The sequence below is a fragment of the Microcaecilia unicolor genome, chromosome 7, assembly GCF_901765095.1.
Source record: "Microcaecilia unicolor chromosome 7, aMicUni1.1, whole genome shotgun sequence".
Taxonomy (NCBI): Eukaryota; Metazoa; Chordata; class Amphibia; order Gymnophiona; family Siphonopidae; genus Microcaecilia; species Microcaecilia unicolor.
In genome coordinates this window covers 11,127,071-11,154,418 of record NC_044037.1, presented here as the reverse complement: position 1 = coordinate 11,154,418, position 27,348 = coordinate 11,127,071, and the positions used below count along the sequence as shown (strand labels likewise).

The 27,348-nt window shown below is 42.8% G+C and overlaps 1 protein-coding gene across 2 annotated transcripts in view; it reads right to left on the bottom strand.

Moving 5' to 3' along the window:
- Window positions 1-27,348, bottom strand: part of LAS1L (LAS1 like, ribosome biogenesis factor) — a 77,636-nt gene that overhangs the window by 31,794 nt on the left and 18,494 nt on the right. For both annotated transcript variants that reach the window (XM_030210036.1, XM_030210037.1), the window contains exons 7-10: window positions 19,920-20,029; window positions 11,112-11,197; window positions 2,203-2,409; window positions 866-1,013 (exon numbers count right to left, since the gene is read on the bottom strand). In XM_030210036.1, the coding sequence (XP_030065896.1) occupies window positions 866-1,013; window positions 2,203-2,409; window positions 11,112-11,197; window positions 19,920-20,029 (551 nt within the window). The remainder of the gene's footprint in view (window positions 1-865; window positions 1,014-2,202; window positions 2,410-11,111; window positions 11,198-19,919; window positions 20,030-27,348) is intronic.

The following is a 27,348-nucleotide window of genomic DNA, read 5'->3' as shown; positions in this document are numbered from 1 at the left end:
AATCATTGCTTCTAAATGCTTTAAGCCAAGCTAAGTACTATTTAGATAATTTTTTTTTAAATAAATCTATTTCTACTAAAAAAAAAAAGGTTTTGAAAAGTTTTGAAAGATTTTGAAAAAGTTTTGGGGGAAAAAAACGGTCATAGAAAGGTAAAATAAAAGAACATATATAGAAGTGTGATTCACGGTTGGATCAATGAGGATATAAGGAACACCATTAACGATTTGGGACTCAGTTCCCATATGGTGGAAACCTTTAAGAAATCTGAAGATCCCCGGACACATTAAAATATATGAATGTATGGATCCATCACTAATATGGAAACTGATTTAAGAGACTGATCTATATAATTAATTAATATGTGTTTGGGAGATTGATAGTACTGCGTTAATAAAAACTCCAGCTTTACTGGTCCTTTTTTTCTTCTTTTTTTTAACTTGACCCTTCATCTTCGTTTTCTAGAATTAAATTTTTTTTTTATAAAACGTGTTTCTAACTTCATCCACAACATGAAGATATTTGCTTTTTATCTTCCAGTTTCCAGTATCAATACAGGGTTTACAACTGATCATACATCCACTTGGTTCTACATTTTTTGTTTTTAATGAGTGTCACCATTACACTTTTGTACCTGCAACACGACGAAAAGCAGAATGAAACTGTACTTAAGATGAGGGAGTCATCCAGGCAGCACCCAAGAAGCACCATATTTCATTAATTACGGTAGGGAGGAAAGGATGAACAGAAGGAACAAAACTTGGCCTAGTCTGCAAGATCTCAAGGCTGCCACTTCCCCTTGCAGTAGAGTATATACATCACCAGCTTATCTATGCCCCTGGTTAATTCCTTCCTTTCCAGACGTACATCTGCATTAGATGTGGTGTAACCTGACATGCTGCTTCAAGGCAAAGGTCGAGTAGTCTGCTCCATTGCAATGGCACCTGTTCTTGGAACAATTGGCACTTCCTCCTCGTCTCTTTCCGAACATGGGTCAGGCCTTTTACTTTCATCCCTGAAAAAGAACCAAGGCTGTTATCGCATTTTAATATTGCTGCATTAGCTCATTTCTGTTTTCTCTGCTGGATAACCAAAACACATCCTTCAGCCCTTTTACACAATGATGAAAACAGGCAGCAGCTAACTTCATCGTCTGCACAGATTTGGTAATTCTTCTCTCATTTATTGCACTAATCTGTGACTGCCCATGAATTAGTGACAGGGTTTAGGACCGAGTTATAATACCTGAGGTATTTTTGCTGAAGAACAGTACAGGACAAACCAGCAAAAGGACACCAGAAGAGCAACAGAGCTAGCACGTAGCCCAAGTATACTCAGACTCAAATCCCTAGTATGAAAGCATGGATTCAGACACTGCATTCTCTACATATGAATTTATAGCAGCTAAGTTTCAGTTAAGCTGGCAATATCATACTTCAGATCTAATCTGCTTTGTGTGCAGTAACTTTATTTACTGCAGAATCATTTCAAATGTGCTTTCTGGAGATCCAGAATTGAACCCACTGCACTAGCTTTAATGATTTTCTAATGCACTATAAATGTACGCCAGAAAGTTTTGCTAATCAGTACTGCATGAATTCACAAAATTTCTTGCATTCACAGTTTTTCTACTTAAACTAGGGCTTCATATGTTTCCCCCTGAATGACTGGTTGGCCAAGAGCACTACTCAGGCAAGAGCAGATGAATTCATGTAGAGTAACATTTGGATACTGTAGTATCCTAAACCCAATGTGAACCAGACATCTTGAGCCGAATTTATAGAAACTCTGCTGAAAAAAGACCCAAGCGACGATTTTTCTCACCACAGACCAGGCTGATAGCCTTCCACAGCTACTGCCATCAGTAGCTGTAAATACTGGGTGTTTTGATTCTACAGGTTGTATAAAATATGAAAAAATACCTGCATGGGAAGACACAAATACATGAGAAAAAGGTGCTGAGGAGGAGACCAACGAGACATGGCTTCCTTGCTCCACGAGAAAAATAAGACTGAGGGTTGGGAAGGCACTCGTGCACGCTTGGTGGGATAAGATATAGTGTGCTGGGCAGCGTCCACACCGGGCTCCAATGGGATGACAGCACCCACGTATAAGGATACTTTTGTCCTGCTTGTCCTCAGAGAAACAGGGTAACACTAGGAGACTCAAATTCTTTATCAGTGCATATTCCAGAGTTAACTCACCAGCCCTTTGATTAGCAGACAGGATCTCAAAGATCCAGTAAAGCAAGTACTGGGATCTAATCTCAGTGACAAACTCGTAGCACCCCCGCAGGTCATCAAAGAGCTTCTCCAGCAATATTTGAGTGAACGTCTGAGAGTGAAGACTGTTCAGTAATGGCTGCCAGAGCCGGAGGAATGCTCGAGGAACCCTCCGTAAGTTACTGCTCTCTAAAAGGAAAAACATACATATAAAGAGTAATTTTATAACAGATCACCTATATGTGTAGGCCAAGCAAGTATACAAAAGTGTCTTCATAAAATGCTAGGGCTAAAGAGGCAAGAATCACATCTTGATCGAAGCTGAAGATATTTACATAAAGTGTGCCCACACATATGTATTTTATAAATAACATATGCAAATCACAATTCCACCTGTGCTCCGTCCCTACCCGTGTATTCAGCGAGAGGAATTCTTTAACAGATCACCTGGTAGGAATCTATTCTGCAAAGGAATGCAGGTGTCTGCTTTCCTTTCTAGAATACTAGTGTAATCACTTAAATATGCACTTAAAAGTTAGACATGAACACTTGCATCAGCCATATAGCTGGTGTGGCGGAGGGGGGGGGGGGGGGGGGGGGGGGGGGGGGAGTTAGTTGTACAGGATAGTTTGGGCTGTGGGGCCAGTCTGGAAAGTGGATGGGTAAGCACAGAACAGACAGAGGCACTTTGAAAGAATTCTCCAACTGCTTTATTTCACTGTATGTTAAGTTTCTATGCTACAGAAATGGAAACTCATTCTCCCACAGAAACCAATTAGCACTTATTTCTCTAGAATTCCTGATCTAATCTGGCCCATTTTCAAACTTGATGCTTCTTTTTACCCATTTTACCCACATGACAAATTTCATCCCATTCCATTGTCAGAGTTATTGTGCCCTCCCAGATAGGCAGATTCTTGATTCCTTTCGTATAAATCGTCCCAACTTCAATTGGGCTGCAAAGAACAACAGTTAGAGAGAGTATGTATGCACATAATTGTGTGCCAGTGCATGTTTGTTTGTATGTATGTCTCTGCATGCTTGCATGGATGCATCTGTGTCTATTTATCTGTGCGGGTTCTCTATCTGATTGACAGAGAAGATGAGAGGGTAAGACTGTTGGAAAAGTTCAATTCTGTAATTGCTATGCTACTATGAATCTATTTTTACGCTGCAGCTGCTGAACTGCTGGTTCCCATTAGGAGGCAACTTCTTCTCTCGCTACATGCAGAAATTTTATTTCTATACCATACTAACTTGCCCCAGTTCACTACCTCTCTTCCTGTGACTACCCCATTGGCTAGCTGGATACTATTCACAGTCTCTGTGGCTAGTTATTCTGGAAACAGACAGGGCAGGCTCACTCACAGAGGGGGGATGACTAGAGAAATGCAGATAGATGTTTTAAACTCAGAAAAATGTACAGACATGTTAGCTATCCGTCCAACATCTGGATATAAACTTAAAAATCTGTTACACTGAAAAAAAAAGCCAGATAGTTGTCAATTCTAACATCCCGAGAATCCTGAGCGCATCTAAAAGGATTCCCCTAAACTTTGTATAATTACCCCCTGGTGGTGGAATGATGCAACTACCCTTAAATAAATTGATATTACTTAGGTATGTCACAGTGGATGGTACTAGGGTTGCCCAATTAATCTCAACACCAAACCACAGAATGTGTATTAAAAATAATTTTATTATAATATTAATACTAAGATGTTAAAGTTGATATCAATTTTTCACATAACAGGATGTTAATAAGATTTTTTCCAAAATGATGGCACAAGATATTGAAAATTACAAGAGCTACCTCAGATAAGTACTTTAAACACTTGGGGCCCGATATTCAGCACGCAGCATTGAATTTCCAGGTATACAGAGCTGGCTAAAACACAGCCAGTTAAGTGTGATATTCAGCACTTAACTAGCTATGAGGAACCGCCTAAAGATAAGACTACGTGTTATGCAGTCATATGTACACAGTTATCTTAGCCAGTTAAGTGCTGAATATCGGGACTTAGCATGCTACGTGCTGACTCTGCCCCAGGAACGCCTCCAAAATCCCATGCCCCTCTCCCCCATCCCTTTATTTCCACCATCCCAGTATGGATATATATTGGTCCTTCTTAGTGAATGTGCTATTTACTTTCCTACCTGAACATTGTAGTTCCTTTTTCATACTTATCATATTTGTTACTAATTTTTAGAACTGTAAACCGCCTAGGTCTACCTGTTAGTTCAGATGGTATATCAAATAACTGTAAATAAATAAACAAAATAGCCGATTTCAGCTTGGGCACTAACCAGGTATTTTCAGAGAAACTATTTGGTTAAGTGTCGTTGAGAATGCCCGGTTAGTCCTGGACTGGTGACTTAAAACATCCCGGAGCCTCTCCTGGCTATTTAAATCATTTTGAATATCGGGCCCTTTACCCCAAATTATATACAATTAAACACTAAATACTTTCAATTTTGTTTTACCCCTTTCTCTTCCAGGTTCTACAGTAGTCCTGTTCCAGTCCACAAGATTCTAAAACACGTATTTTCTTCCACGTTCTCTATGTTTCTGTCTGTATTTGTCTCAAATCAGTCTCTATCTCTCTGTTCGTCTTAACCTCAGGGTGCACCCTCAAATTTTAATATTCAGTCACTGATCAGTTCCTAGGAGACTCTTGCATTGGCTAGCTCTTCAGGTGACAACAGTCTCAGTGGTGACTTCCCTCGGGTACATAGTCTTCTGTTCCTCCGCCTTTTCTTCCTAACTTTACTAAATAAATAATAAAACCTACCTCCCTATGTATGTGCCTGTGATATTGAAAAGTGACCTCACTCTTTAAAATACTATTTGGGACTAGCTAACCTTTTTTTAAAAAAAAAAAAAAGGATAAATTGATACAGTCCTAGCTATGCTAAACCAAATTTATTTTTGTTATGCATTTTAACTCAAGCTCTCTCATATACTCTCTACTGTTTTCCCCCCCTTTAATCTGCTTAGGATCAGTGAGAACTTAGCATCACCTTTAAATATGAAGTACGTTTCATAAGATAGTAGACAAGCAGCATCTACTAGCTTTCTTAAACCTGAACTAAATCTCAATAAAGAACAACTAATTTTTTTCAATAGTCAAAGTTCTCAGTTGTTGGAAACCAAGATGGTCACTGAAGCATGATGGTTGGCTGCAACCTGAGCCTCAAGAATGGGCAAACGAAGGAGGGAAAGCTAAGGAGCCCTTATCAGTCTTCCAGTTGAGGATCACTCAATATATTAGACCCATGGGGGTCTCAGGATCAGAAGGGGAGCTCGTTGCTGAAGAAATGAAAGGAGGATGATGCTCTTGCTCTGAGGACTTGAGGCTCAGTCCTCCAGCCCAAATTCCTTCCCAGCCGACCACATCAATTTTGCTAATTTCAGGCTGGGTTTTTTTCCAGGGACTGGAGCCCCAGAAGGCTGGTGCAGCAGTGTTTTCAGTCTCTTTGCTTGTCTCAGACTCACTGTGAATGGAGCTTGGGCCCTTGGGAAAACAGAGGCCTGTAGTTTCCGTGCCAAGGAGATAATTCAATCTTATAATATGGTGTCAGCAGCTGCTAGGACACCAAGATTACAGAGATGAAATCCATCACATTCAGTAACAACAGAAGCCATTTGGGTGGCTATCACCAATTTGGATACAACTCTGAGTGAAATGATGAATCAAATTGAGACTGGGCTTAAAGTGACATCTACTAAGATGTCTGAACTGCAGGAACAACTTGAGAATGTTTTAAGAAAATAATAATAATATTATGCCCATGGTGTTTTCTGGATGAATGTAAAGAGACCCAAGAATAGTGTAGGCAACTCCTGACTTTGCATGCTAGAGTTTTACAGAATGGAGGTGTATTCTTGCATTTGCCTGTGAAATGCTTAAAGTGAATAGTAGTCACTATGTTTTCTATGACCCCAAACAACTGTCAGGTTAGAATTTCTGGTACAAATTGGTGAAGTCAGTTAGGTAACTAGGATATACTAATAGTACTTTGGGAGTTTAATTAACGCATACTTTGTGCCTGTTACTGTGATGACTGTTTTCACATTTTCCTCTTACCGCCTAGATTTCTGATGTCTCCTGCCTTGAGAACTAAAAGACAGACTAATTTCTTTCGTTTATTTTTCACTTTTGCAATTTTTTTTACTTTAGGTTTATTCTTATTTCTGTATCAAGTTAAATACTTGTGAAATGTGTTATAAATTTCTATAAATAAAAAGTTTTAAAAAAATAAAATTCTCAGTTGTCATTAGCAACTTTCCTCATATGCTCTCCACAAACTCCAGCTCTCTGTTAAAATTCCTGAATAATCAACTTATTCTTGACATAACTGTTCTCTCAGACTTTTCCGAGATAGATTGGTACAAAAGGGATAACTCTTACTTTTCCACTTTTATTAATTAAGGAAAAATTAGGTCTTACCTGATAATTTTCTTTCCACTAGTTCTTCCCAATATTCCAGAACCTATGGGACTAGTTGTGTATATCAACCAGCAGGTAGAGATTAGAGAACTGAAAACTGAGCCGGGACATATCTCTCTTGGCATCTAGTCCAGCTCCTCAGTATTTACGCAGGCAAGCAATAAGGAGGAACTCTGAATAAACACAACCATCTTAAAAATACTTGATAACATAACTAACCAGGCGAGCAATCATATGTGGACCTCACCTCTGGATAACCTGCAGAGAAGAAGAAATATGCAAGAAACACCATGCAAGTTGACAGTCGTTATTTGGCCCATTACTTTGCACTGACTAAACATCTCAAAAACCTCAAGCAGGCCACTGGAATGGTGGAAAGCACTTAATGGAAAAAAAATTATCAGGTAAGCCCTAAATTCTCCTTCAATTACACAGCTTCCCATTATCCCAGAGCCCGTGGGATGTTCAAAAGCAAACCCTCGAGTTGCAAATATCCATCGGAATTGTAAGTGTAACTGGCTGAGAACTTAATTATGGAATTACTCAATATGCTTTTATATAAGTTCTTCACAGTACTGTCTATGGTTTGAATCTTAATGGCGGAAAAGAAGATCCAAACCAAAGTCAACCCATGAACTCTAACCACTGTTTTACTTCTATTTGGGTATGGAAAAACAGTGCCGAAAGGTTTGACTCCTGACAAAGCAACCAAAACGGAGGTGCCCTGTTGAGCAGACCTGCACAGACAGCACTTCTCTATAAGATAAGTACCGGTGTCACCCTGTATATACAATAGGAGTAAATGATAACTAAAGAAAAATACTCTTGAAAGACTTAAACAGGGAAGTAAGAGAAATAAAATTTACTGCCCTAGGAGGTTTTTTGGCTAATGAAGAAATCAGTTCAGTAGATGACACAGCGATAACCCTCCATTGCCCCGTGTAAGCCGCATTGAGCCTGCCATGAGTGGGAAAGCGCGGGGTACAAATGTAACAAAAATAAAAAATATGCTGAAGTCATAAAAAATATACTGAACAGCAGAAGCCTTTTCCTCCATTAAGATTCAAACCATAGATAGTACTGTAAAGAACTTGTATAAAAGTATATTGAAATATCCATTGGACAAAAGGCAGCTTCTGCTCAGGATGTCACTATATGTCTTGTAGAATGAACCCGCAAGGTCTGAGGACCCTGCTTCCCCACAAGCAAATAAGTTGACACGATAGTCTCCATCTAGCAGCTGTGGGCTTTGAAGCCATGAGGCCGAGCCTCTGTTTACAAAAAAAAAAACACAGCCTGTCCGATTTGAGAAACTCAATCATGACTTCCAGATATCTAGTGATGATTCTGCGCACATTGAGAAACCTCAAGGAAGAATACAGAGCAGAAGGACAGACGCTCCACCAATTGCTGATACCAATTTCAAAAGAAAGGAAGGAACTATGCGCAGGGAGACCCCTGATCCAAAAAGGAAAGGGATCACAAGAGAGAGAGCCTGAAGTTCCAAAACCCTAAATGCCACTGCAACACCCACCAAGAGTGCTGTCTTTAGCATAAGGATCTTTTCAAGGCGGCCTTCTGGAGTGGCTCAAAAGGAAGTTTCTGAAGAGCCCGAAGGACTAAATTAAGGTCCCACTCCAGACACTATGTATGAAAGGGAGGGCACAAGCAGCCCACTCCCTGCAAGAATCAAAAGATTTCCAGGTGCGACACAAGAGACATCTTCTGTAGTCTGCCCCTGAAACAGGCCAAAGCCACAGCCTGAACTTTTTGGAGAACCCAACACCAATCATTTCTGAAGACCTGCCTGGAGAAAAGCTAGGATGTGCGCGATCTGAGCAGAGAAGGGAGAAAAGTCCGTACTCAGAACACCAACACTCATTCTCCATGCCCTCGCATACGCCATGATGTAGATTGTTTCAGAGCATGAAGCAAGGTAGCAATGACTGAATCAGAATAACTTTTTCAACTCAACTGGGCCCTTTAAACGGCTAAACAGTGAGACCAAGGGGCACAGATCCTCCATGAGCACTGGACCTTGCTTAAGTAGGCTGTGTACCTGAGGAAGATAGCTATGAGACGACCTCAGTGCAAGGCGATCCTTTTCAACATGTGGCCTACCATAGGCGAAGAAGGGAAGACATACAGTAGGGCTGCAGTAGGGAACCAATTCCCTTCAAGCCTGGTTCTTTCAAACAACTGAAGAACTTGGGCAATTTGGAATTCTTTTTCATCGCCTTCAAGTCCAGAAGCAGAGAACCCTACTGGGTCCACTATCAGCTGAAACTCCTGGCTGGCTAGTTCCCATTCCCCTGAGTCCAAGGAGTGCCTGTTGAGAAAATCTGCTTCCACGTTCAAGAATGCTGCAAGATGAGCAAATGACAAGCAGAGATGAGTTTTCTCCACCCAACTCTTTAGGGAGACAACCTTCACCGCCTTCAGATGACTGACAGTCCCGCCTTGTTGATACAAGCCACCACCATTGCACTGTCTGAGAAAACTTGGACAGGGCCCCTGCCAGAAGGGAGCAAAGTCACATAAGGCATTCTGCACTGCCCTGAGCTCCAAGCGATTTGTCGACCACTCAGACTCCTGTTCCATCCAGGTGCCCTGTGCTAGATGGAACTTATAATGAGCTCCCCAACCAGACTTGCTGGTGTCCATCTGTCACCACCTCCCATTGTATTATTGGAAAGGGAGCTCCGACTGTCATATTCCTGGGCAATAACCATCACTGCATGCTCTGTCTGGCAACCAGTGTCCAAGGAAGATGTAGGTTGCACTTCTGTGGCACTGGAGACGAGCAACTGAGAAGACTGGGAGACTGGGCATCTAAATGGCAGATGACATTTAATGTGAACAAGTGTAAAGTGATGCATGTGGGAAAGAGGAACCCGAATTATAGTTATGTAATGCAAGGTTCCACGTTAGGAGTCACCGACCAGGAAAAGGATCTAGGAGTCACTGTTGACGATAGGTTGAAACTCTCTTCTCAGTGTGCCACGGCACAGAAAGCAAATAAAACGTTATAATGCCTTTCTATCGCTCCAGCTTCGACCTCCTGCTTTCCCTGAGAAGATCCTCTCTCATGCTGTGTCGAATAAAACGCCCATATACTCCAGCGTCTGCAATGGAGTTAGTCTGCTCTTCTCGAAATTGATCACCCAACCTAACAACTGCAGAATACAGACAATTTTATCCGTCATCGCCACATTGGCCAAATAGGATGCATGAATGATTTATTGAGATAAGGGTGAACTCTGATCCCCTGGTGCCGAAGGAAGGCTGCCCACCATCACCATAATCTCGGTAAACATTCCTGGTACTGCGATGAGTCCGAAGGGCAAAGCCCTGAACTGGAAGTGATAGCCCAGCACTGCAAAACATAGAAACCTCTGATCCACCGGCCATATGGGTATATGCAAGTATGCCTCCTCGAGATTGAGGGCAGTGAGAAATTCTCCTGCTTGAACCGAGGCTATCACTGTGCTTAGCATTTCCATGCGACAGCGGGACACTCAAAGGCAGAGGTTTAGACCTTTGACATCTAAGACTGGACAAAAGATGCCTTGGGACAATGAAGCAGATGGAGTGTCTGGGGGAATGGAACAATGACCTTTGAAAATAGGCTCCTTTCTGAACTTCTCATATGTCCTCTTATAAAATCAGGTCCACAACATCGAAGTCCGAGCATGTTACATAAAGAAAAGGACATTTTCTTTTCTTCTAGGTGATATGTCTTACATTTTAATATTTTTCACCTATGTTAGTCATCAATGTTATGAAAAAAATACAAAAAAAAAGTACAAATAAACCAACATCTGCCATGTAAAAAAACACTGAAATCTTGGACCTCTAAATCAGTACTGCAGGTCATCTTCTTTCAGAATGTATCTGGCTACAAGAAGGTGTGTGATAGGGAAAACCAGAACAAAATGTGTTACTCAGGCCCCGCACATCTTTAAAAAATTATGCACTCAGGGGCTAGCTCAGTGGCAACACTTCTCTCAAGGAAGACTGTAAAGTAAAATACTTATGGAAAGAATATAAAAATTAAAATGAGGTTCTGGGCTTGGTCATACCATTATTTATTTATTTTAAAAGAGAAATCTGCCGAAGACTGGGCTCCACTACTTGTGCTAGAACAAGTTGTGTTTTGAGTTGTGACTCTGCTGTTTAAAGTTGGGCTACAAGAGAAATTCAGAAGGATATAACTACTGAAAATATACACAGCTTTCCATTACTAAATGTTGTGAATATGGGATAGCCCTATTTCTTATGAACAAAAAGCCACCTCAGCCTCTTAGCAGTAACCTCCTGGTACTACTAATAGGGGGTCAAGCTTGAAAATGAGGTCTACTGGAGCAAACCAACAAAGAATAATCTATGCATTATCAGAAAATAAAATTGCATGATCTGAAATAAATGTAGGTTTCTAACCTTCAAATTTGATGTTTAAGGAAATCAGTTGTTCCGCTGTTGGAACGAGGAAGCCATTATCCAGCAGAGTCTCAGCCACAGCTTCACTAAAAACAAAAATAAGGAGAAACATGCAAAAGTAACTGTCAATATGCTAGCGCTTGGTATTTATTTTATTTACAGCATTTATATCCCACATTTTCCCACCCATGGGCAGGCTCAATGTGGCTTACATCAATCTAGCAACAAACATTCAGACACATTTCAGTTGAAGAGGTTGGTGAGTAATTAGAGGGGAAGAAAAGAGAAAGGGTAGTAGAGTTCAATAGGTCCGTATGATAGTTACAGTTCAGGAGTTATTGATGCAATGCGGGACTTTAGCGTAAGCTTTTCCAAATAAGGTGGTCTTCAGAGATATTCTGAAAGTCGGATGGTCGTAAGTAGTTTTTACTGATTTAGGTAATCCATTCCACAAACGAGCGCTAATATAGGGAAAGGTGGATGCGTAACTGGTTTTATACTTGAGGTCAAAACGTGTTGGGTAGTGGAGATTTAAATATGAACGAGATGATTTGTGAGAATTCCTGGGTGGTAAGTTGATAAGAGTATCCATATAAGCTGGAGCTTCGCTGTAGAGGATTTTACGCACCAGGGTGCAAATTTTAAAAGTTATACAATCCTTGACAGGTAGCCAGTGCAGTTTCTCACGTAATGGTCTGGAACTTTCGAACCTCGATTTACCATAGATCAGTCTTGCAGCTGTATTCTGGGCAGTTTGCAATTTTTGGAGAAGCATTTCTGTGCACCCTGCATATATATCATTGCGGTAATCAAGGTGACTTAATAATAGTGATTGTACTAAATTGCAAAATACTTCTCTAGGGAAATAAGGTTTTATACATTTTAATTTTCAAAGAGTGAAGAATACCTTTTTGGTGGTGGAGTTTGTTTGCTCCACCAGTGTTAAATTTCTATCAATAATTACTCCTAGTATTTTTAGAAACTCAGAGATTGGTAGGACAAGCTCAGGAGCAAGCAAGGTGGAGGGTTTGAACTTGTTAAAGTGTGAGGAGAGTATAAGGCAATGAGTTTTCTCAGTGTTGAGTTTTAATTTAAACGAGTTAGCCCAAGCAAGTATGGTGTGTAATTCCAGTCTGATTTAAGCAGCTATCTCATTTAAGTTTTTTCTAAAAGGAATATAGATTGCGATGTCATCCACGTAGATGAATGGGTTGAGACCAAGTTTGGAAAGCGCTACGGCCAGAGGAATTAGCATTATGTTGAACAGTGTTGGGGAAAGAGGCGAGCCCTGAGCCACACCAGTCGGCTTTCCACGGAGGTGACAAACTTGCGTCGCAGTGGACTTGGTAGGTTCTGGAGCTTAAAAAGCCTTTCATCCATGTTAGCACATGTCCACTGGTACCTAAGTAATCAAGGAGCTGTCCTTGGGCCCCTTCTTTTTTCAATCTACACCTCTTCCTTAGGCTCCCTGATTTCTTCTCATGGTTTCCACTATCATCTTTATGCCGACGACACCCAGCTTTATCTCTCCACACCAGAAATCACCGCGGATACCCAGGCCAAAGTCTCGGCCTGCTTATCCGACATTGCTGCCTGGATGTCCAACCGCCACCTGAAACTGAATATGTCTAAGACTGAACTTATTGTCTTCCCACCCAAACCCACTTCCCCTCTCCCTTCACTCTCTATCTCAGTTGAGAACACCCTCATCGTCCCCGTCTCATCTGCCCGCAACCTCGGTGTTATCTTCGACTCCTCCCTCTCCTTTTCTGCGCACATCCAGCAGATAGCCAAGACCTGTCGCTTCTTCCTCTATAACATCAGCAAAATTCGCCCCTTCCTCTCCGAGCACACCACCCGAACTCTCATCCACTCTCTCATTACCTCTCGCCTTGACTACTGCAACCTACTCCTGACCGGCCTCCCACGTAGCCATCTACTCCCCCTTCAGTCCATCCAGAACTCTGCCGCACGTCTTATCTTCCGCCTTAACCGATATACTCATATCACCCCTCTCCTCAAGTCACTTCACTGGCTCCCAATCAGATACCGCATACAGTTCAAGCTTCTCTTACTCACCTACAAATGCACTCGATCTGCGGCCCCTCCTTACCTCTCTACCCTCATCTCCCCTTACGTCCCTACCCGTAACCTCCGCTCTCAAGGCAAATCCCTCCTTTCAGTACCCTTCTCCACCACCTCCAACTCCAGGCTCCGTCCCTTCTGTCTCGCCTCACCCCATGCCTGGAACAAACTCCCTGAGCCCATATGCCGTGCCCCCTCCCTACACATCTTCAAATCAATGCTCAAAGCCCACCTCTTCAATGTCGCCTTCGGCACCTAATCACTACACCTCCTCTCAGAAAACTTATCTACCCCAACTTGACATTTCGTCCTTTAGATTGTAAGCTCTTCCGAGCAGGGACCGTCCTTATTGTTAATTTGTACAGCGCTGCGTAACCCTAGTAGCGCTCTAGAAATGTTAAGCAGTAGTAGTAGTAGGATTTTATGGTTATAGTTTAGTAAACATGAACATGAAGCCTAGGCTTTGAAAACATGGCTGTTTTGATAGTCTTATGACTTCATGATTTTCAGAAGCACTCCAGAATGACTAACTTTCCTAATTCTCTGATTACCTAACAATGTCTAATGGTTAATAGTAATAGTGGGATTTGAACCAGCCACCTTCTGATTACAAGACCTGTGCTGTAACCACTGCACCACTTATAATAATTATTGTACTAATTACATCCTCTGTCTTTTGTGTTTCGTCTTCTATTCTAGTTATTATTTTATTTTTCTTTGTGTCTGTGACTATTTTTTTTATACTGTAAACAGTTTTGATATACTCTGGTTTGACAGGTGGTATAACATAGTAACATAGTAGACGACAGCAGAAAAAGACCTGCATGGTCCATCCAGTCTGCCCAACAAGACAAACATATGTGTAAACCTTACCTTGATTTGTACCTGCCTTATTCAGGGCACAGACCGTACAAGTCTGCGCAGCAGTACTTCCCGCCTCCCAACCACCAGTCCAGCCTCCCATCACCGGCTCCGGCACAGACCGTATAAGTCTGCCCTCCACTATCCTCGCCTCCCAACCACCAACCCCTCTTCCCCCCACCTGCTCCGCCACCCAATTTCGGCTAAGCTTCTGAGGGTCCATTCCTTCTGCACAGGATTCCTTTATGCATATCCCATGCATGTTTGAATTCCGTTACCGTTTTCATCTCCACCACCTCCCGCGGGAGGGCATTCCAAGCATCCACCACCCTCTCCGTGAAGAAATACTTCCTGACATCTTTCCTGAGGCTGCCCCCCTTCAACCTCATTTCATGTCCTCTCGTTCTACCGCCTTCCCATCTCCGGAAAAGATTTGTTTGCGGATTAATACCTTTCAAATATTTGAACGTCTGTATCATATCACCCCTGTTCCTCCTTCAAAGGTGGTATAACAAATCCATGAAACAAATAAATAAATTACTAAAAATGGAAACCATGAGGGACCTGGTGCTTATGACTAGGAATAGCGTTTCTGATGTTATTGTTGGTGATCACTGGGTGGTGTGGTTCCCATATTAGAACACTTGTAGAACGGGTTCATTTAGGGAGAATCCTAGACGTCAAGAAAACTAGCTTTGTCACGATTGGGGTGCTACCTCGAGTCAGGGTTAGTTGGGTGGAAACACCTTGGGGGAAAACAGAGGGGAAAATTCAAAGGAGATATTTTAAGAGCAGCGAACCTATGTTATGAAAGCAAATCAAGGAAAGAGGGGAAAGGAGGCTGCTATGGTTCTCAGAAGCAGCAGATGAAAAAAAAAAGCCTGCATAAGTTACAAGAGATCATCACTGAAAGAGGAAGACAAGCAACAATATCTTCTAAAGTTAAAGGAAACTGGAAAAGTACTCAGGAAAGCAAAGATGTAAACAAAGAGAAAAATTGCCAAAGTAAAATGGAGAGACAAGTCTTATTTTTTCCAACCCAATGGAAGTTGACAAGAATTAAACAAAAGGGAATGAAGATCTAAGGCCATCTGTGTGGGAGCAAAATAACTCTGAAAATTTAACAGAATGAGATGAAATTTATGACTGTGTTTACTAAGGTACGATATGGGCGCATTAGCATTTTTAATGCGCGTAAATGGTTTACGAGCGTTACGCTAAAGCGCCCATAGAAAGGTATAACAACGTTAGCATTTAATGTGCCTTAAATTTAAAGGTGCGTTAAAAATGCTAATGCACCTTAGTAAACATATGCCTTAGTGTGTGAGAACAGTTGAAGAAACACATCTAGTTTGAAAATGAGCCAAAATCAGACTAGGGTTCTAGAAAAACAAGCTCCCCAAAAAACTGGCCCAATGCATTTCTATGGGGAAAATTAAATTCAGCTTCTGCAGCATGATAACATAGCAATTAGAGACTTACTCCTTTTAATCTGCCTCTCTACTGCCCCATCAGCCCACAAATTGACCTTACTCTGTAAAAGGTACCATCATGAAAATGCCTCAACACAAACACACACACGAACAGGGGTTTGCTCTGCATGCTTTCCCCACTTGTTAGTGATGGGAGAAAGTGCAAGTGACATCATCAGACTGAAGGGTAAAGAGAAAGAATATATAGAAGCTGAGGGGGATTCGAGTGCAGGACTGCAGAAAACAACACAGAGGAATAAAAGTGTTGTAAACCTTGAACAATTTTCAAAAGATGGCGAGGAGCTAGCTACACTAAAAGTAAACAAAGCAAAGGAGCCAGATGGGTTACATCCAAGGGGATTAAAGGTACCTTCTGGTGGCGCTGCTGTATGCCAAACAAGGAGAGAGTAGAGGCTGATCAAATGACGAGCCAACTCAGAAGATGTTGCTAGACAAACCTTTTATTCAAAGCACCAGGAAAAGGGACAGACACGGGCTGTGTTTAGGCAGATGGAGCCACCTGTCTCAGGGTTCACAACAATTCTCTCTATAACCTAGAGCTACTAGTTTATGTGACTGGCGCAGAGATGCTGGTAGACACACAATATCAGCAGGATGCATGATGCCTGCACAGCACTAACACAAAATGACCATTTAATGGTGAAAAGATTTGTCCAGGTGAGTCGATTGATATCGTGTATCTGGATTTTCAAAAGGCATTTGACAAAGTACCTCATGAAAGCCTCCAGAGGAAATTGGAGAGTCATAGGATAGGAGGTAGTGTTATATTGTGGATTAAAAACTGGTTAAAAGATAGAAAACAGAGAGTAAGGTTAAATGGTCAGTATTCTCAATGGAGGAAGGGTAGATAGTGGGGCTTCCCAGGGGTCTGAGCTGAGACCGCTGCTTTTTAACATATCTATAGATGACCTAGAGAAGGGAGTAACTAGTGAGGTAATTAAATTTGCTGACACAAAGTTGATAAATCACAAGACAATTGTGAAGGACTGAAGGGGGACCTTACGAGACTGGCAGATGATGTTTAATGTGAGCAAGTGCGGTGATGAATGTGGGAAAGAGGAACTCGAACTACAGCCATGTGACACAAAGGTTCCACATTAGGAGTCACCGACCAGGAAAGGGATCTAGGTGTCATCGTTGATGATACGTTGAAACCCTCTGCTCAGTGTGCGGCAGCAGCTAAGAAAGCAAATAGAATGTTAGGTATTATTAGGAAAGGAATGGAAAACAAAAATGAGGATGTTATAGTGTCTTTGTATCGCTCCATGGTGTGACCGCACCTTGAATACTGTATACAATTCCGGTCACCGCAACTCAAAAAAATTTAGTGAAATTTGAAAAGGCACTGAGAAGCGCAAAGAGGATGATAAAGGGGATGGGATGACTTCCCTATGAGGAAAGGCTAAAGCGGCTAGGGCTCTTCAGCTTGGAGAAAAGACGGCTGAGGGAAGATATTATAGAGATCTACAAAATAACATTGTGCATGATTTTGTATATTTATTTAGATTTCCTCACACCTTTTCAGTGGTAGCTCAAGGTGAGTTATATTCAGGTACACAGCATATTTTTCTGTCCCTGGAGGGCTCATAATCTAATTTTGTACCTGAGGCAATGGAGGGTTAAGTGATTTGCCTAAAATCACAAGGAGCAGCAGTGGAATTGACCCGGGCACCTCTGGATGTCAAGACCGGTGCTCTAACCACTAGGCCACTCATCCACGCCATAAAATCAAAACTATGTGCAGTGTTATCCCACAGAAAAATTACTCCCAGGAAAAACACACTCAATTCTTCATTAGCCATTAATGAAAATAAACCCACCAACACAGTTTGGCTTTTATTATTATGGGAACTTCTGTGTAGTAAAACTACCAGCACAGTTTGCAAGAAAAGACTGATTACTGCCCCCAAAAATGTAAGCACTAACTATAAAAATAATGTATCTGAAATAAGTTTGTAACGTAAGGGTAGACCTTCCCTGACACAGCCCTATGTCTGAGTGCATAATGCACAACTATGATGCCTTGAAAAAGTCTTCACCCCTTTGCACACTTCTCACATTCTGTTACCTAAAATATTATTATTCAAAATGCATTAAAGTAGGAGGTTGTTCCATTGATTTATATAACATACTCTACAATTTCAATGTGAAAGAATTAATTATAGAAATATTCAAAAATGTAAAAATAAAGTTTTGATTGTACAAGTCTTCACACATCCCTTGATTCGATACTTGGTTAGAGCCCCTTTTGCAGTAGCAATAGCCATAAGACATTTAGGATACAGTTTAGCATACAGTTCAAGCTTCTCCTACTAACCTACAAATACACTCGTTCTGCAGCCCCTCCTTACCTCTCTACCCTCATCTCCCCTTATGTTCCTACCCGTAACCTCCGCTCTCAGGATAAATCCCTCCTTTCAGTACCCTTCTCCACCACCGCCAACTCCAGGCTCAACCCTTTCTGTCTCGCCTCACCCCATGCTTGGAATAGACTCCCTGAGCCCATACGCCAGGCCCCCTCCCTGCCCATCTTCAAGTCCTTACTCAAAGCCCACCTCTTCAACGTTGCCTTCGGCACCTAACCACTATACCTCTACGCAGGAAATTTAGACTGCCCCAACTTGACATTTCGTCCTTTAGATTGTAAGCTCTTTTGAGCAGGGTCTGTCCTTCTTTGTTAAACTGTTCAGCGCTGCATAACCCTAGTAGCGCTCTAGAAATGTTAAGTAGTAGTAGGATAAGTATCAACTCCGAACGTGGACTAATGTACAGTAGCTTTTTCCCCACTCTTCCTGGCAGATTAGCCTAAACTCTTTGATGTTGGCTGGGGATCCTCTCCAGGAAGTGTTCAAGCCTTGCCACACATTTTTGATTGGATTCAGCTCCAGCTTTTCACTAGGCCATTCACTTCTTCTTGCCGAGCCCCTCCCATTGTTGCTTTTGCTATGCCTTTCCGATCACAGGTACAGACAATCACGTTCAGGGGTAAGTGTCTTACCCCCACTTCCCAACTGCTGACCAAAACACTGTACTTCTCACTGGCCTTACTTGGATCTTGGCCCTATTAACCTTAAACCCTACTTCCTGCAAGGGGTCAGACCTCAGGCGTAATCTAAGGAAATACTTCTTCATGGAAAGGTGAATTTGTGGAACAGCCTTCCAGTGGAGTGTATCTGAATTGAAGCCAACAAAGTACATAGGATCTCTAAGGGAGAGGAAGAGAGAGTAGATGGCATGGATGGGCAGACTGGACAGGCCACATGGTCTTTATCCGCCTTCATTTTTCTGTTTCTATGCATGTTTCACATGTGCCCTTTTTATGTGGTTTTCCCTGCACCACAGCACAAATTGGCTGCAGATGTCAGGAACTCAGGGCCAATAAAATGCCATGTGAGTAACAAACCTTGGTGGTATATCCTACAAACAACATGTAACACAGCATTTCTATGAGTGCAAATGATATCCCCAAGAAGACATCAAAGTACAGGCAGGGAAGGATATAGACCTGACTCTCCTCTGAAATATTGCAGGGGCTCAAATAATCCTGGCCTGCAGGGCAGAACAGGCTGCCTTACATGTACTAGACTCCACAGCCTGTGGCCTTGTCCCATGCCATGGTACCACCCCATCCATTAAGTACACTCTCCACATTCCTTTCATTCTGCTCTAGGGACAGGCAGTATGTAAGGACACTACAAGCAAGATTATAAGTGTGTGGGAGGTACATTTTATGTATGTGTCACAAATACCAGTTAGAGAAATGGATACAAATGTCCCAAAGCCCAGCTCTCCAAACAAGCTTGAGCTATCTTATGTGATATTTTGCAAACATGGTTGCAGTTACCAAGGAAGGAGAGACATAAGGGAACAAGTGAATCAGGAGTCAAGTACATAGAAGAAAAAAAGGCTCACTCTGCCTTAACCACAAACAAAACAAGCAGATAGTTAAATTAAAAATAAAGAAATTCTAAAATTAACACTTATTGAATATATCTCAAATACATAACAGAAAGGGTCAGTGCACCAAGTGTGGGTCCGAGATCTAAGTAACTTTCTATATATGACTAACATTTTGTTTTGGGGGGGGTTTTGACCTTAAATTTTGAGTGAACACTCAAATTTTTCAAAATAACTCCATTTGGTGGGGGGGGGGGGGGGGGGGGGGGGGGGGGGGGGGGGGGGGGGGGGGGGGGGGGGGAGAACCTTATGTAGACTGTTCCTACTTGTCATTATAGTTTTCAAAAAACATAGTGCACAGAATACATCTGCTAGTGTAACACATTTGGGATGCAGAATCGTCCACGGTGCACTCAATACTTGCCAAGTATTACTGCAACGTAGCGAATTTAAAACAATTGGAGAAGCAAACCTGTCTTTCTTCACGAAATCTTTGACCCGAGCTATGACTGTTTTCACTTCAAAAGAAGGGGAGCGCCATGCTTTCTTGGCCTTAGAAATTTGCTTTACCGCCTCCAAAACCTGCCAAAATACAAGATTACATAACTCTATAAACTCATTCCTCTTCAGCAGTGATCATGGTGAAACTTGCTTTCCAAAATGGCAGAAAGGGTGGATGAGCTTAGGTACTTATTCAGCAAGACAGCAGTTTGTAAGTTCCATCCTCAACCTACCTCTGTGAGATGAGTCACAAAAGTAATTCAAAGAGAAGCAAAGCCGTCATCTACTATGTTACTATGAATCCTGTTCAGAAGGAATAGATCCTAAGGAGCTTAGCCGAGATTGGGTGGCACAGCCGGTGGCGGGAGGTGGGGATAGTGCTGGGCAGACTTATACGGTCTGTGCCAGAGCCGGTGGTGGGAGGCGGGGACAGTGCTGGGCAGACTTACACGGTCTGTGCCCTGAAAAGGACAGGTACAAATCAAGGTAAGGTATACACATATGAGTTTATCTTGTTGGGCAGACTGGATGGACCATGTAGGTCTTTTTCTGCCATCATCTACTATGTTACTATGTAACTTAAAAGTGGTATAAGAACCTGCAAAACAAACTACATCCAAACACACCACTAAAAAGAAGAGTCCTTGGTATTAAGGGTTCATATACAGATTTAAATGCTTGCATTTTGAATCTTAATTTCTAGGTGAATTAGTTGGATCTGCTAAAAGAAATCCAATTTTTAAAAGTGGGGTAAATGGTACCTCTATTTGTTTAAAGATACAAGCTTCGGGTAGCACTTAGGTCCCTCTCAGCTCAGTAGTCATTCCCAAAACCCACATTTTCTTGGCCTTAAGACAATTAACACCTCTACATTATCTTTAATGGATTTTTTTTTTTGTAATTAATTTTTGGCAGGTTAACTCTGTTGAACTTGCACAACTCAAGCAAGCAGTAAACTACAGAGTGGCAGTTACAGTCCAAAACAGCAATAATATGACTGCAATGTGCTGTCAAGAGGGCATAGGGTAATCCACAGTGAAAGGGAGTTACAATGCTAAAACTCTGAAGTTGGGTGAGCAAGACAGGGAAAACAGAGGGGTGTCAGGTTCCATACTGGAATTAATGATCACTGGGCACAGATTATCATTTACAATGTCACAATCAGATGCCTCATTACTTTCTTAGAATGGTTTTCAACACTTTAGAATCCTTGTGTGGCATTTATTTTATTTTTGATACATTTGTACCCTGCGCTTTCCCACTCATGGCAGGCTCAATGCGGCAGGCAATGGAGGGTTAAGTGACTTGCCCAGAGTCACAAGGAGCTGCCTGTGCCGGGAATCGAACTCAGTTCCTCAGTTCCCCAGGACCAAAGTCCACCACCCTAACCACTAGGTCACTCCTCCACTGTTGCTACTATTTTGAGATTCTAGATGGAATGTTGCTACTATTGAGATTCTGTTGCTACTACTGGAGATTCTACATGGAATGTTGCTATTCCACTAGCAACATTCCATGTAGAAATCGGCCCTTGCAGATCACCAATGTGGCCGCGCAAGCTTCTGCTTCTGTGAGTCTGACGTCCTGCACGTACGTGCAGGACGTCAGACTCACAGAAACAGAAGCCTGCGCAGCCTTCTACATGGAATGTTGCTAGTGGAATAGCAACATTCCATGTAGAATCTCCAATAGTAGCAACATTCCATGTAGAATCTCCAATAGTATCTATTTTATTTTTGTTACATTTGTACCCTGCGCTTTCCCACTCATGGCAGGCTCAATGCGGCTTACATGGGGCAATGGAGGGTTAAGTGACTTGCCCAGAGTCACAAGGAGCTGCCTGTGCCGGGAATCGAACTCAGTTCCTCAGTTCCCCAGGACCAAAGTCCACCACCCTAACCACTAGGCCACTCCTCCACTCCATACAATTCCACTATTTGCAAATGTAAATGCTGCAAGATACACAGGTTAATAGGGGGCATGTTTTGGGCAGTTCAAAATTTATATACGTGTGTGTGATTTTTCAGAGGATTTTTTTTTTTTTTTTTGCAATTGGCTTTGTATCACCTCCAAGTCAGGCAAAAGTGTCAGGTAACCTGCTCCTTTCAAAGGGGGTTTTAAAAGAGTGATCAAGGAGGCAACTGTGCTTAACCCTCCAGTATTTTACAGGACTATAAAAACGTACAAATGTGACTTTAAAAGCTTGGCTGCTTAATTGGCTGTTATACATGTAGTTTTCTGAAATAAATAAATATGTTTAGCTGCTACTACTTAACATGTGTAGATCGTAAACACTGGCATATACACTGTCTCCAGAAAAAAACGGGACACCCAACATTTTTCCAGATAACCCAAAAACTGCAGCAGAAATATCTGTCTGAGATTAGAGACACTTCTGACATTAATTTATTTTTCAACAGGGCATTTACGTTTATTCAAGTCCTTCATGGAGTTCCAACGCATTGAATTCACAAAACAGTTGAGCTCTTAATTAATGACACTCCAGAATTCATTAAGCCAACAGCTCAGTGGTGTTGAAAACTTCATGAATGTGTCAAGGTTGCACTTCAAACACAAATTATGAACTAAGAAAAAAAAAGCCCTTATAATAATGTATTTTCAAAGGTCTAAACAATTGCAAAGTATTTTGAAACTATGTAAGGGGGTCCCGTTTTTTCAGACACCGTGTACATATACAAGTGCTGGTTTATTTTATTGAATATACCACCTTTCCTAACAGGACAACAAGGCAGTGAACAAACACAGTGAATAAAAAGAAAAGATCAGAAAGGAACATTATTATTTTAATAGGAAAGGAGGAGGAGCAGATATCCAAGTAGGACTGCATGAGCTAGTGCAGGGGTTTCCAAACTTTTTCGTTTCGCAGCACCCTCCCCCCCGGCCACATGGATCTCTGCGGCACCCCCGCCCCCAGCCACATGGGTCTCTGCATCCCCCCCACATGGGTCTCCCTTTCCCTGCAGCCCCCTCTCACACCAGCACACCTCTGCCTCCCTGCAGCCCCCTCCTCTCACACCAGCACACCTTTGGCTCCCTGCAGCCCCCTCCTCTCACACCAGCACACCTTTGGCTCCCTGCAGCCCCCTCCTCTCACACAAGCACACCTCTGCCTCCCTGCAGCCCCCTCCTCTCACACCAGCACACCTCTGCCTCCCTGCAGCCCCCTCCTCTCACACCAGCACACCTTTGGCTCCCTGCAGCCCCCTCCTCTCACACAAGCACACCTCTGCCTCCCTGCAGCCCCCTCCTCTCACACCAGCACACCTCTGCCTCCCTGCAGCCCCCTCCTCTCACACCAGCACACCTTTGGCTCCCTGCAGCCCCCTCCTTTCACACCAGCACACCTCTGCCTTCCCTAAATCCAGCATCACTTGCTACCTTCCTTCCTGCAGGTCCAGGATCACTGCCGCTTCCTTCTCCTTCCCCCGCCGCAGTGCTTGCGGCTTACATTTTTGGGTCGTCCACATTCACACAGGCACAATGGGCCTTCCCAGTCTACCATGTCCAGCCCTCTCTGATGCAACTACCTGTTGCGAGGGCCAGACGCGGCAGAGGGAAGTCCTCGAAGTGCCTGCGTGAATTGCAGACAGCCCGAAAATGTAAGCTGCAAGTACTGCAGTGGCGAAAGGGAAGAAGCGGCAGATGCTAGATTTGCGGGAGGGGAAGTAGGGAGCGATGCACCGTGGAACCCCTGAGAGTTCACTATGGCACACCAGGGTGCCACGGAACACAGTTTGGGAACCACTGAGCTACTGGATTCTCCAGACAATCATTAAGGCCCAACTGTATATTGTATGCCTTCTCAAAAAGATAGGTCTTCAGGCGTGTTCGAAATTTGGGATGCAAGGGTTCGAGTTGGATTGCAGAAAGAAGGGAATTCCAGAGGAAGGGGGAGAGCCAAAAGAAAAGAAGGCTCGGTGGATTCATAGTGCACCTGTTTAAATGGAGGAATTTGAAGATGATTATCATTGAGAGAGCAAAGAGCCCTCTCAGGGGTATAAAGGATAAGTAGGGAGGAGAGATAGGTAGAATCCCCGAGTAGAAAAGTTTATGAGTCAGAGTGAGAATTTTATGGTATATCCTGACGACGGCCTGGAGCCAGTGGTTTTCAATCCATAGAGAACATCTATATAATAATTTGCACCTCTGTCTGGATGCCTGGGTTCGTAACACACTTCCCATTGGTCCGCCCTGGCAATGACGTCAGAGGGCGGATCAGTGAAAGGGAAGGGAACCCAGCACCAGCCAGCGAAGGTGAGTAGAGAATCGCCCCCCTCCCTCCTAGTTGCAGGCTCCCCTCTTCTCCTCCCCCTCTCCTCCGAGTTTAATGCCCCCCTCTCTCCCTCCCTCTCCTCCGAGTTACAGGCCCCCCTCCCCTTCGAGTTGCAGGATGTCCCTCCCCCCTCCTCCAAGTTCCACGGCCCCGCGCCTCCCTCCCTCTCCCCTCCGAGTGCAAGCACGACCTGTCCTCCAGCAGCCCCTCGCCTTCCTGCGTGCTGGCTGTAATTTAAAAATTCTTACCTCGGGGTCCGACGTCTGCAGTGAAGGCAAGCGGCGCTTCAGACTGCCTTCCCATGTGTCTCAGCTCTGCCTCGGGTCCCGCCCTTCCGGAAACAGGAAATGAGGGCGGGACCCGAGGCAGAGTTGAGACACATGGGAAGGCAATCTGAAACACTGTTTGCCTTCACTGCAGACGCCGGACCCCAAGGTAAGAATTTTAAAATTACACCTAGCACGCAGGAAGGCGAGGCGCTGTCGGAGGACAGGTCATGCTTGCACTCAGAGGGGACAGAGAGAGAGGGAGGGAGGTGCGGAGGTCTGGAACTCGGAGGGGGGGGGGGGCGTGGAACTCGGAGTGGAGGTGAGGGGAGGGAGGGGCATCCTGGAACTTGGAGGAGAGGGAGGAAGGGAGGGAGGGAGGTAGCGGGGCTGGAACTCTGAGGAGAGGGAGGGAGGGAGGCGTGGAACCTTGCTAGCGCCCATTTCTTTCGGAAACGGGCCTCTTTTACTAGTAAGAACATAAGTGTTGCCATACTGGGACAGAGCGAAGGTCCATCAAGCCCAGCATCCTGTTTCCAATAGTGGCCAATCCAGGTCACAAATACCTGGCAAGATCCCAAAACAGTACAATACATTTTATGCTACTTATCCTAAAAATAAGCAGTGGATTTTTCCCAAGTCCATCCTAATAATGGCTCAAGGACTTTTCTTTTAGAAGTTATCCAAACCTTTTTTTAAACCTGCTAACTGCTTTTACTACATTCTCTGGCAACGAATTCCAGAGTTTAATTACGCAGCAAGTGAAGAAATAATTTTCTCAAATGTTTTTCATTTCCTACTTTGTAGCTTCACTGCATGCCCCCTAGTCCTAGTATTTTTGGAAAGAGAAAAAACAAGCGATTCACATCTACCCATTCCACTCCACTCATTATTTTATAGACCGCTATCGTCTCTTCTCAGACATCTTTTCTCCAAGCTGAAGAGCCCTAGCCACTTTGGTCTTTCCTCACAGGAAAGTCATTCCCATCCCCTTTATCATTTTTGTCACCCTTTTCTGTACCTTTTCTAATTCCACTATATCTTTTTGAGATGCGATGACCAGAATTGAACACAATATTCAAGGTGCAGTCGCACCATGAAGTGATACATAGGCAATATAACATCCTCATTTTTGTTTTCCATTCCTTTCCTAATAAAACCCAACATTCTATTTGCTTTCTTAGCCGCCGCCACCACACACTGAGCAGAGGGTTTCATCAACAACACCACCTAGATCCCTTTCCTGGTCGGTGACTCCTAATGTGGAACCTTGCATTATGTAGCTGTAAATAGGGTTCCTCTTTCCCACATGCATCACTTTGCACGTGCTCACATTAAACATCATCAGCCATTTAAGATGCCCAGTCTCCCAATCTCGTAAGGTCCTCTTGTAATTTTTCACAATCCTCTTGAGATTTAAAAACTTTGAATAACTTTGTGTCATCAGCAAATTTAATTACTTCACTAGTTACTCCCATCTCTAGATCATTTATAAATATGTTAAAAAGCAGTGGTCCCAGCACAGACCCCTGGGAAACCCTACTATCTGCCCTTCACCATTCAGAATACTAACCATTTAATCCTACTTTCTAATTTCTATCTTTTAACTAGTTTTTAATCCACAATAGGACACTACCTCCTATCCCATGACTCTCCAATCTCCTCCGGAGTCTTTCATGAGGTACTTTGTCAAATGCCTTTTGAAAATCCAGGTACACGTCGACCGGCTCACCTTTATCCATGTTTGTTCACCCCTTCAAAAAAAATGTAATAGATTATAAGTACATATTACATAATGCCACACTGGGAAAAGACCAAGGGTCCATCGAACCCAGAATCCTGTCCACGACAGCAGCCAATCCAGGAAAAGGGCAAGATTTCCCTTCACTAAATCCATGCTGGCTTTGTCTCATTAATCCATGCTTTTGAATATGCTCTGTAATTTTGTTCTTTATAATAGTCTACCATTTTGCCCAGCACCGACGTCAGGCTCACTGATCTATAATTTCCTGGATCACCTCTGGAACCTTTTTTTAAAAATGGGTGTTACATTGGCCACCCTCCAATCTTCTGGTACCATGCTTGATTTTAAAGATAAATTACATATTACTAACAATAGTTCTGCAAGTTCATTTTTCAATTTTATCAGTACTCCGGGATAAATACCATCAGTCCAGGCGATTTGCTACTCTTCAATTTGTCAAATTTGCGCCATTACATTTTCCAGGTTTATAGAGATTTCATTCAGTTTCTCTGGCTCTTCAGCTTCAAATACCATTTCTGGCACCGGTATCTTTCCCAAATCGTCTTGGTGAGGCCGAAGCAAAGAATTGATTTAACCTCACTGCTGTGGCTCTCTCTTACCTAAGTGCCCCTTTTACCCCTTGGACACTTAGTGATCCAACTCTTTTGCCAGCTTCTTACTTTTAATATGCCTCAAAAATATTTTTTACTGTGTGTTTTTGCCTCCGACGCAATCTTTTTTTCAAAGTCTCTCTTTGCCTTCCTCATCAGTGTTTTGCACTTGACTTGCCATTTCTTATTATTTTCATTCAGATCCTTCTTCCATTTTCTGAATAATTTTCTTTTAGCTACAACAGCTTCCTTCAGTTCACGTTTTAACCATGCCGGCTGTCGTTTGGCCTTCCTAACTCCTTTTTTAATACATGGAATATATTTGGCCTGGGCTTCCAGGATGGTATTTTTGAAAAACATTCACACCTGATGTAAATTTTTTATCTTCACAGCTGCTCCTCTAAGTTGGTTTTTTTTTCACCATTCTTCTCATTTTATCATAGTCTCGTTAAATGCCAAGTACTAAAAATGATGAACTCTTAAAG